General features: G+C 50.8%; 1 protein-coding gene across 4 annotated transcripts; it reads left to right on the top strand.

The window, feature by feature from the left end:
• The first annotated feature begins 6,572 nt into the window (after positions 1-6,572).
• Positions 6,573-11,066, top strand: TRAPPC5 (trafficking protein particle complex subunit 5). 4 transcript variants are annotated; one of them, XM_067540360.1, is made up of 2 exons: positions 6,573-6,709; positions 7,380-11,066. In XM_067540360.1, the coding sequence occupies exon 2, from the start codon at positions 7,384-7,386 to the stop codon at positions 7,948-7,950; it is 567 nt and encodes a 188-aa protein (XP_067396461.1). In that variant the 5' UTR covers positions 6,573-6,709; positions 7,380-7,383; the 3' UTR covers positions 7,951-11,066. The 4 variants fall into 4 exon arrangements, with proteins under 4 accessions (XP_067396461.1, XP_067396462.1, XP_067396464.1 ...); XM_067540361.1 differs by having other exon boundaries at positions 6,576-6,705; XM_067540363.1 differs by lacking the exon at positions 6,573-6,709 and adding an exon at positions 7,049-7,224.
• The last annotated feature ends 463 nt before the right edge of the window (positions 11,067-11,529 follow it).

An 11,529-nucleotide genomic window follows, 5' to 3' on the forward strand; every position in this document is an offset into this window, starting at 1 on the left:
CAGTGGTGCTCTTTTCCAGAGGGGTAGCTGTCTTAGTCTGTATACAGCAAAAACAATGAGAGTCCTGTAGCACTTTAAAGACTAACCAATTTAATTTCTGCAGGCATAAGCTTTCGTGGGCTGTAACCCACTTCGTCAGATGCAAGAAATAGAAATCAAATGGCAGGTGTATCTATACATCCAAGTTTAAGGAACAACAATGGGGAAGTAATTGAGGCCTTTTCACAACCATTGATTAGGAGGTGAGAATGTGTGAACAGAGAAAATTACTCCTTGTAATGAGATAGCCACTCCAAGTCTCTGATTAAACCCAGTTTGATTGTGTCCAGTTTGCAGACCAGTTCAAGATCAGCAGTTTGTCTTTGAAGTCCGTTTTTGAAGTTTTTTGCTATTGTGTTTATTTCTGTAGACAGTGATGGGCCGCCCACGGTTTTCAGACCACTGTAAGAACCGTGGCCCAGCTCTAGGAGGAGCTAGGCCTGTGCTTGGACATGCATGTTCATTTGACCATTCACGTTCTGCCATCCTCTCCCCCACAGGACGTGCCAGACCTCTCTTGAGGCTGTGATATGCCAGGTAGCCACTAGGTGGCAGGGCACCACTTCCATTTTTTCTTTGCCTCTGTTCCCTCTACACGAGGCTTCCTCTGACTCTGACTCCGGCTCCGCTGGGCATTTGGGGATTTGCACAAGCCAGGGGTGTTTCCAGTCACCATCCACATGGTGCATTTGCCTGGGGAAGCAGCTCGTTGTGTAACAGACCGGACCTGTCATCATCCAACCGTTTACAATCTGGATTGAAAAAGGGCAGCGATTCGTCTCTCAGCCCGGAAGGGACCATTATTTTCAGCATCTGGCCTCCTGTATGGCCCAGGCCAGCGAACGTCCCCACACTAATTCCTAGAGCAGAGCTTTTAAAACAAATCCAATCTTGATTGTGAAATTGTTGCTGGAGAATCCACACCAAATTGTTCCGAGGGTTAGTGACTCACCATTCGAAATGTGAGCCTCATTGCCCAGCCGAACTTGTCTAGCTTCAACTGCCAGCCACTGGCTCCTGTTAGCCCTTCCTCGGCTAGACTGAAGAGCCCAGCACTAAACATCAAGATATTACAGACTGGGAGCAAATCGTTGACCTTCTCTTTTTGAACAGATTGAGCAAGAACACCCAATCACTGCAACTCAAGTAAGCATAGAGAAACATTGGGGGGGGAGGTGCAACAGGGTCTGGGCAGCCCCCACAAAAAGTTGGGGAGGGAACAAGACCCAGCTCTGCTCTGCCCCCAGCTCTGCTACAACCCTAGCTACAGACTCTCAGATCTAGCCACCTGCCCAGTCTGGCTCTGCCGCCCGCCCCCACGCTTGGCTCCTGCCCTTGGTTGCTGCCTCTCAATCCACTCTTGGCTGATTTCAGTTCTGCCTGACAGGCCCATAATTACCCATGTCACCCCTTTGATTCCACAACAGTTGCTAGTCTTTTGGATCTTCCCCAGTGCGCCAAGACTTTTTGAAAATCAACGTGGTCCAGCAAGCTCCTCAGCCTGCTCTTTAAAACTCTTGGATGCAAATAATCTGGACCTGCTGATTTAAAATGTGTATCTTTAGTAGGTAATTTTTATCATCCGCTGGAGATACCAGCTGAAGCTACCCCATGTGCCGGGACCAGGTGACTTATCCTGCCCCACAGATGGCCATTGAAGAGACCAGCTGCTCAGCTCTGAGCTCGGCTTTCTTGTCATTGGAGTGGTGAAATTAACAAGAATGACAGTTGGACACAGTGGGACACTGGCCTAACTAAACCCGTGGCACACCTCTTGTCGAGGTGGTTTTATTTTGTCGAAAAAAGCAGGGCAGGTTTGTCGGCGTGTGTGTGGGTGATTGCAGTGTGTACACCAGCACTGTTTTATCAAAAAAAGCTGACATTTGTCAACTAAACAGTCTAGTGTTTAGTCTAGCCTAAGACTGTAAAAAGAAACCTAGTGCTAGAGTTGGGATTTGGCTGGGATGCTGGGGGAAATCCTGGGATTTATACAATTGCCTAAAACCTTGGAGGGACCCTGAGGGGCCTCGCGTTACTTCATGGTGCTCAGGCAGATGCGTGCCTGTGAGCCAGCCCCAGTCCCCCAGCCCATCAGTGCCAAAAACCCACCCGGTGACTCCCCCCAACCCCATCGCCCCCTGACCCCTGCACCACAAACCCACCCCAGAGGCTCCCCCCACCCCATCACCCCGTGGCCCCTGCACAAATCCACCCCACTAATTCTCCCCCCCCCCATCTCCCCTGACCCCTGAACCAGGAACCCACCTGTTGACACCCCCCTGCAGGCTCAGTGCCCCCCGGACACCGGACTCATGGCCCAGGGATGCTGCCCAACCCCCATCATGACCCTTGACCCCCACCTACTCTCCCAGCACTGTGGCCCCGGGGGGCCTGGCCAGTCACTCACGCGGGGCAAGGGCAGGGCGCCTCTCTCCAGGAGGGGGAAGAGGGAGCTCAGCTGAAGCCAAAGCAGCCATTAAGGGTGGAAGGAGCAATTCCACAAGGGCCATAAAGCAGGATAGGCAGAGCAAGGTCAGTTGCTGATGCAGCTAGCCCCCCCGCCCCCCAAGGCATTACAGAGCTGTGCCTCTTATGCAAGGCAGTGGCTATAAAGGCAGTGTGAGAAAAGTTGCTGATATCCAGGCATAGGCCACAGAATGGGCCATGGCCTGACCAGCTTTTAGCATGTTAAATTTATATAACCCATAAACGCACAAGTGTCATTCCAGTTAAAACGGTACAGCTATTTTTTTAACAGTGTGTGCCTGACATGACGTGTCCAACCGACATGTGTCATTACATAAATTTCCTGTGCATACATCCCAGCTAACGTTGCAAAAATGCATTCAGGACATCAGGAAAAAACAAAACAAAACCGAGACAAAACAAACTAATTACAGTCTTTTTCAAAAGCAAACAAAACAAAAGAGATGAAGATACAACGCAAGCGCCACCAGTACCACCATCAGGATTGACTGAGGAAAAAACAGACCTCCATACAGAAGTCAAGAAAACAGAACCTGTAGCGTCTACCTCCTTGGTTTGTGCTGCTGCCATGCACTGCTCCAGTGAATGATGCACGGATTCTGCCAGGCCCTGTCAACATGACCCTGCAGTGCTGCAGGGCACTAAAAAGGTACAGGGAACTGGATCATCACAGCAAACTTGATCGGTTCTATTGAATTGGTTCAAAGACTTTAATTAGCTAAAAATAGTGTGTGAAACACGGGGCAAACTGTTCTGCATGCAGTGCCGTTTCTCTACACTCAAAGGCCTAAACCTGACCAAACAGAATGAGGGTGCATTTGCTGTTAGCGGTTTTCAGAAACATGCTGTCAAATCCTTCCGAGAACACGAAAAAACAAAATGTCACCGAGAAGCCCCGGCTCAAATAAAAACATATATGTCACATCAACCAAGCATTGCTACTCGACTTGACTCACAACTGAAGGCGCAACAAAAATGTAACTGAGAAATGCTAATTAAATAGCTAACATCTCTTTGTTTCCTAATGGGACAAGGACAGGCAATAAAGGATCATGTTTCCAAAAGTGGCAATCTATATCAGCTCATGCAGCTTCACGCTGAGGATTGTCCTGATCTTAGCCGCTGGCTTTCTGAGAAAAAAATATGTGTCCCATGACGTAATCAACGAATTAATTCAGCCCCTTGCAATGGACATCTTCCGGAGGCTGCTTTCAAAGATGCCTGAGGTGGGATTTTACTCTATTCTTGCGGACAAAACAAGGGATATTGCAAACAAAGAACTGGTCACTTTATTTCACTGGGTAGACAAAAATTTTACAATATACAAAGATTTCATTGGCCTCATTGACTTACCTAAAACCGACTCCTCTACCATCTATAGTGGGCTAAACAACATTTTGATACGCTACAACGTGCCGCTGGGTCTATGCAGGAGGCAGGCATATGATGGTGCAGCTAATATGTCCGGTCACATAACATGGTGTTGCTGCTCAATTTAAGCAAAAAACTCCTGCAGCCATTCATATTTGTTGCTTGGCACACTGCATAAATCTGTGCCTGCATGATGTGGGGAAAAACTGTAAAGCAGTTCGGGATGCACTGGACTTGGTGTTAGAGGTCTCCCATCTCATCAAGAAGTCCCAAAGTGAAACCATTTGTTTAAGTCTTTAAAGAAAGAATTAACTCCGGAGAGTCAAAACCTGCACACCTTCTGTCCTACACGATGGACCGTCTGCACCGGTGCAGTGAAATCCATTACAGATAACTACAGTGTTCTCTGTACTGTAATGACACAGATCAATGAGGAGTCATACAATGAATATGGTAGAAGAGCTTGTGGCATTTTGGCAATGCTAGAAAAATTCAATACATTTTATGGACTGCGTCTCTCCTACCTTGTCTTCTCTGCCACTGAACAGTTATCCAAAACATTGCAAGCGGTTAACACAACCCTATAGAATGCACAGAAAGCAGTGAAACTAACACAGGGATTTCTTCTGCAGCAGCAGTCAGAACAGGCCTGCAAAAGTTTCTACAAGTCAGTGACAGAGGCTGCCACAGATTTGACAGATGCACCTGTGCTGCCAAGGCCCCAGAGACCCCCCCAAAAAACTGGATGGGGAAGAAGCTGGCTACGCCTTTCAGAATCCAGCAGAATATTACAGGAGACAGTATTACGACGTTTTGGATTTGCTTGAATGCGAACTGGCTCGTTGTTTCGATCAGAAAGACATCGATGTGGCAATTGACCTGGAGAAGTTTCTGCTCACTGCAGCTAAAGGAGACAATGTCACTTTTGCTCCCACAACTTTGGAATTGTATGCTAGCAATTTTGATTTTGATCACTTGCATACACAGTTGAAAATGTTTCTGGATACAATAAGAGTCTGGAAATGAACTCACAATGGTAATGACCATTAGATCAATCTAAAATGCAATGAATGCGGTGCCTGTGGCAAAGACATTACCGCCAGAGGTGCACAAATGACTTCATTTATACTACACAATACCTGCGACTATGGCAACAGCACAGATGCTTTTCCGCTGTCGTGTTAAAAATTATCTGCGATCTACAAGGACTCGGATGAGATTGAATGACTTAATGTGTGCCGACAGTCACAAGGAGACCCTTGCACATTATAATGCTATGATGTAGCTGAGCATCCTCCGTTTATAGATGGGGAAACTGAGGCATAAAGCAGGGAAGTGATTTGCCCGAGTTCACACAAAAGGTGTCAGCAACAAAGCTAGGGACTGAACCCTGGAATCCTGGCTCTGAATTAGATGTTTTAACAGCTAGCCACCCCACCTTCCAGAGCTGGGAAATAGAACCCAGGAGTCTAAATGTCTATCCCCCCATTCAAACCACTAGACCCCACATCCCTCCCTGAGTGGGGGATAGCACTGAGGAGTCCTGATTCCCAGCTTTCCAACCCCCTAGACAACACTGCTCTATGGTAGGGGAAGTTGATTCCTTCCTTTTCTCCCCTCTCTCTGTTTTATTTCCCAGCACTAATCAGTTCACAGCAGATGGTAGAAGAACCCGTGACAAAGTTTACTAGAGAGCAAATGTGTCACAATGGCCCCCATAATCCACAAGTTCCGCCTTTGTGCTTGTTGACAGTCTTGGGTGTTGCAGAATCAGAGAAGTACAGCTGGGAAAGGCCTCCACATAATCATCTCCTTGCGAACATAGTAGAACAGCTCCTCACCATCACATGCAAGTGCCTTCCCCAGTTCACTTCTAAATGGGGGAGCATTCCCCAGCCTCTTAGACCAGACTACTGAGCCCATCCGCTCCCAGAGCTGAGAACCCAGGAGTCCTGGTTCCAAAGTTGTCTGCTTTAACCACTAGACACCACTCCCCTTCCAGAGCTGGGATTGAACCTTGGAGTCCTGGCTCCGCTCCCACATGCTACCTGCTAAATCCCACTCCCCTCCTAGAGCTGGACACCGAACCCTGGAGAGCTGGGCTTCTTCTCATGTGTAAACCACTAACCATTACTCCCCTCCCACAGCTGCGGACTGAACCCCGAGTCCTGACCCCACTCCCACCTGTTAACCACAAGACACAAAGCATTGCTAACACCCAGTGTATAGCTGACACACAGTGTGCAGCTGACACACAATGTAGCTGACACCCAGTGTGTAGCTGACTTGCAGAAACCAAGGCCAGGCGGCGGCTGTGCCCAAGGACAGAGCAGACATGCTTCCCACCCTGCACCCATTGGGTTTGAGCCTCCATCAGCTCAGGCGCTGCTCCCCCAGCATCTCCGAGAGCCACACCCGATGGCAACTAGCCACCCCCACTTCCCTTAGGCCACACCCCCAGGGAGAAGTCACGCCCACACTCTGCAGCCTGGCGAATGACAACGAGCCACACCCATCCCCTGTAGGCCACGCCCCCGACACCGTCCTGCCCTCCTCGAGCTGCCCAGAAGCACGTGATCTCTGTCTGCCCCTCCCTCCTTCGGAGTCCTGGTTGCTGTGGTGACCAGGCCCCGCCTTCCTGCTGCTTCTTCCGGCTGCCCGCGGCACAGTGCTGCCCTTTTGCAGCAGCGGTACGGCAGCCGTAAAGCGCAGAGCAGGCCGGAAAGAAGAGGGGCCTCTTCTGTTCATTGGCTCTAGCTGAGCTCCCCGTTCTCCGCGTCCCCTGCGGCAGAGAGCGCCCCGCCCCGCGTGAGTGACCGCCCGGCCGGCCGGGGAGAAGAGGGGGGGGTCATGGTGGGGGCGGGGTGGCATCCTTGGGCCTGGAGTCTGGGGGGCGTCACCGGGCGGGTTCGTGGTGCAGGGGTCGGGGCGATGGGGGGGGGAGTCACCGGGCGGGTTCCCGGCACCGCCGGGCTGGGGCTGGGGCTGGCTCACAGGCACGTGTTGGTCTAAGCTACAGGAAATAAGGCGGGGCCCCTCCGGCTCCCGGCACGTGTATAAATCCGGGGGTTACCCAGCGTCCCAGCCGAATCCCAACGCTAGCGCTAAGTTTTACCCCCCCCCCCAATTCGACCTCCCCCTCCCGGCAGATTTCTGTTGGCTGGTCGCTCCTTCTGCACTTCCCCACCCTAACCCTGGCTGCATCTCAGCGCTGGGCCCGGAGCCCTGTGTAAGCAGCCGCCCCACCCCAGAGGTGGCTGCATCTCAGCGCTGAGTGAGGGGTCCCTGCAGCGCTCTGGAAGGACAGGTGCGATGCAAACACAACGGGTTTGTTCTTCCCCGTTTCCTTTTCTTTGTACGTGTATCACGGTATCACTTAGAGGCCTCAGCTGAGGTTAGGGTCCCATGGAGCCAGGCGCTGCTCAAAAGAGACAGCTCCTGTCCCACAGAATTTAGTCTGTTTTTTTTTTTTCCTCCTTTAGGACAATGGATTCACGCTTCACTCGTGGGAAATCTGCCATCCTGGAGCGGTCTCTGACCCGGCCAAAGACGGAGGTCAGCCTGAGTGCGTTCTCTCTGCTCTTCTCCGAGATAATCCAGTACTGCCAGAACCGGGTCTACTCCGTCTCCGAGCTCCAGAACAAGCTCTCTGAGCTGGGCCAGCAGGTGGGAGTTCGCATCCTGGATGTGCTCGTGATGCGGGAGAAAAACGGCAAGCGGGAGACCAAGGTCATCAACATCCTCCTCTTCATCAAGGTGACGGTGTGGAAGGCCTTGTTCGGGAAGGAGGCGGACAAGCTGGAGCAGGCCAATGACGATGACAAGACCTACTACATCATCGAGAAAGAGCCGCTGATCAACACCTACATCTCGGTGCCCAAGGAGAACAGCACGCTCAACTGTGCCTCCTTCACAGCCGGCATCGTGGAAGCCATCCTGACCTACAGCGGCTTCCCCGCCAAGGTGACCGCCCACTGGCACAAGGGCACCACGCTCATGATCAAATTCGACGAGTCCGTCATAGCGCGAGACAAAGCCCTGGATGGCCGCTGAGCGCGCTGCGGGGGAGCTGCCGTGCTGCTCTTCCACATGTGCGCTGTTGGATCTGAAAGGACTGTACTAGGGTGTCCTCAAACGGGTGCCGTGGCTTGTCCGGTGCAGGCTGTGTGTAGATCAGAATGAACCTGCATGAGGTAGAGGCGGCCTCCGCCCAGTTCCAGCGGAACACATCTCCCCATCATATTATTTGCCCCTCCCTCCTCTCTACCCCACCCCCCCATTCAATTCTTGGCTTCTGCCAAGGATGCCAACATGCAACAGTAGGTGCATCTACACTGCAGCTGGCATGCTCCGCTCGGATAGTTCCGATTGAGCTAACCTGCCAAAAATGCCCACGTAGCAGTGGTGGCCCAGGCGTGAGGCTGGGACTAGCCACCCTGTATGTACCAAGGATCTCAGACAAGACTGTACTCAGCCAGCTAGCTGGAGCTGCAGCGGGGGCCAGAACATGATCCGTCAGAGATCCTAGCTACATACTCGGGTGGCTAGCCCTTGCTGCCACTGTCACACTGCTGTTTTTAGCATTCCATCAGCGTTCGCGCGTGTGTGTCTACCCGAGTGGGAATTACATCTCCCCGTTAGGTGTAGACGTGCTCAGACTCTGAACTCCCCTCTCGCCTAAAAATTGGGCTTTGCCGTGTGCAGAGCTGAGATGTGTTGGTGGGGCAGCACAGGGAGGATTGTCTCTTCTGTAATCTCCTTGGATGAGGATGTTTCCCGCATGCCCAACTCTCTGTTCCACAGCTGATGGGAAAGCAGCTGGTGTGTTCCATGGGAAAGCAGGTGGGGGTGTTCCATGTTTTTCAAGACGAGAAAACTGAAACTTGCCCCAGTATAAAAAATGAAGTGAAAAAGGGCTGGCTCCTGGGCCGCAGAATCTTTACATCCAGGCTGTGGCTTCTCATCAGGCCTATTTCAGCAGTTACTGAATTCTGTTTTCCGACTGCTTGTCTGAACTCAGCATGTTTCTTAGTGGGTCAGTCAGACACACCCCAGAACCACTCTCAGCCGGCTCCAACTAGCTGCCCTGGCTGGCAGTCCTAACAAAGCCCAGAACTGAGCATCCCTCTGCCTTCTAGAGTGATCCTTCCACGGCAGGTTTGAGGCACATTGGTGGGGAGGGATGGGGCAGAGTTTGTGTCAGAAACTTCCCCTTCTGCTGTCCGTGAAACAGGTTCTAAATAGGTCAACTTGTCTGAGGGTTAAAATGAAGCTTTTTGTGGGGTCCAAATTCAGTTTTCCAAAGCATGGCTCATGCTCTCTGTGAAACCAAGGTGTGTACGGTCCATGCCTGGTGAGGATGGAAACACAGAAACTAGACAGCAGAAGGGCTGGTTTCCATGCCAACAGCCAGGCTGTCCCCGGAAGAAATGTAACATGTTTCCTGTCTTAGATGAGCTGCTGGAGGAGAGAGGGAATGTGTTCTCTGTTGCTGCTGCTTTATGGTGTATGAAGGAGATCGGAATGTGGGCGCAGTGGGGGTTTTCTTCAAAAACTTGATGCTTTGTGCATTTAACATTAGAAACAGCAGGAATGTCATGTGGGGCAGCCTCTGCTCTTGCTGGAGGAGTTGCTGCTCCTGAATATTCAGCAGGCAACGAGTTGTGACACCTTATTTCACCCCAGCAGTGCAAGCTTAATGAAAGGGACCCGACCAGCTTGAAAACAAATCTCACTGAAAACTTTGCATCTATGACGGTTGCAAGTAACTCCTAATATCACTCTGCCAGAAAAGCAGGTAGCAAAGAAAAGACATTGCTCTTTTCAGCTCTTCCCCGCTGTCAGTTCCACTGTTCCTCTGTTGTCAGTTCTTCCTTGCTGAAAAGAGCATTAAAAGCATCAACAGAGAGCAAGCTCCCTCACCCTGCAGGCACCTTTTTTTTAAAAAAAAGAACTTAAGTTTAAAATGGAAAGATTCAGGTTGTTGTTACATAAAGGGAGGTTCTGTCTAAAACTGGAATTTCAAAATCCTCATGGTGACAGTGAGTTTCTTAAGCAGAGAATTGCATCCCTTGGATCTTTTCCTAGCTGATCAGATTGAATTTTAATTTGTTAACAAGGTGATTTAGTTAAATGGCCCTTTTTCATTTCTCTCTGTCAGGTTGTTACCCTCCCCCTCTCCCCATTACAAGTAAATCCTTTGCAGCCCGTGTTGCATAAAGAAACCGATTTTTGTTCAGCATCGGGTTCTGTGTGGTGCTGGTTTTAGTGATCACTTTTCCATTGTACATGCTCTTTGGGAAATGGCTGCTGTATATAATCTGGGGAAAGGCTAGCTGTACCTGTCTAACTCTACAAATAAAATCAGTTTACATCTGGCCTGCACGTGGGTGCCTCCTCATCGCTTGAATCTTAAAGCCAGGTGTTGTTCCCGGCACTATTAACCTAACAGATTCTCACACTTGTGGATTGTGTGGATCATCGCTTGAAAGTGAGAGTGTCCCATAGATATTTCCCCTCTGTTCTCTTGCTTACATTGCCTGTCTCAGGATACCTGAGCCCCCGTCTGTTCATGGTCGCATGGGCTCTAGTGCGAGTTAAGGCACACTGACACCTTCCTTCTCTTTTTTCACATATACCCCCCTGGGAATTGTTTACATGGAAATTAATGTTCAGGTTTTTAGCTGTCTTTAGCACAACATGAAGCCCTGTTACACAGTCCCAGTTAGTGCTGCCCACAGTCTGCGCAGGGCCGATGTAGTGCTGGTGCGTAGGCAGCCCAAGGAACACCCCGGAGTCCGTTGCCTGTTACCATTGGTACACTTGTAGTGATGAAAAGCCCCAACTCAGATTGGGGCTGCATTGGGCTGGGGGCTGCGCAGACACACAGTGAGATATGCGGCCCCTGCCCCTACTCAGAAGAATCAAAAAAGCTTCTGCACTGGGCAGGTGGACACCAGGACAGAGTGCTGTCTGCCCAGAGCCAAGACAAGACGTCACCCTAACACTGGACAGGCTTGTGAAGGTGATGGGCTAGGATCCATTGGTGATGGTGCATCCTGGCACTAATAATGCTGCGTTGTGGGACGTCTCACCGGTAGTAGATGAATTCAGGGCATTCGGAAGAGTGCTGAAGAAGAAGTGTGTCCCAGTGATCTTCTCTGAGCTCTTTGCAGTCTCATGAGCAAAGGAAGACAGATGTCACTGGCTAGGTAAGCGGTGTAGGGTTTTGGTTTTGGGGAACATGGATCCATCTTCTATGGGGAGAGGGGGCTGTATGGTTTGGATGGCGTCCTCCTCAGTACAAGGGACCCAATCTCCTTGGGGACAGGCTGGCTGGAGAAATCAGGAAAGGATTAAACTACTAGCAAAAGGGGGGGTTAAAGATGATCTGAGCACACAGCACGAAATCGAGTTGTCGAGGACAGGGCTGAAAGTGGCTAAATGTTTACACAGTAAGCAGCAGTCTGACCCTTCTATTAATTTAAACATTGCCCTTGAGGGAGCCTCCCCGCCGAGCAAGAGCTGTCCAGCTGCAACCATGCACCCAGGACCTCGTGGACAGGCTGCCTCTGCCTCCTCTTCCCTCCAGCAGCCTCGGCAGAGCTGGTAACTCCGTGGCAGTTCAGCAGG

The sequence above is a fragment of the Emydura macquarii genome, unplaced genomic scaffold (genome assembly GCF_026122565.2).
Source record: "Emydura macquarii macquarii isolate MOO-44397 ecotype Brisbane River unplaced genomic scaffold, CSIRO-AGI_Emac_v2 contig_581, whole genome shotgun sequence".
Classification (NCBI taxonomy): domain Eukaryota; kingdom Metazoa; phylum Chordata; order Testudines; family Chelidae; genus Emydura; species Emydura macquarii.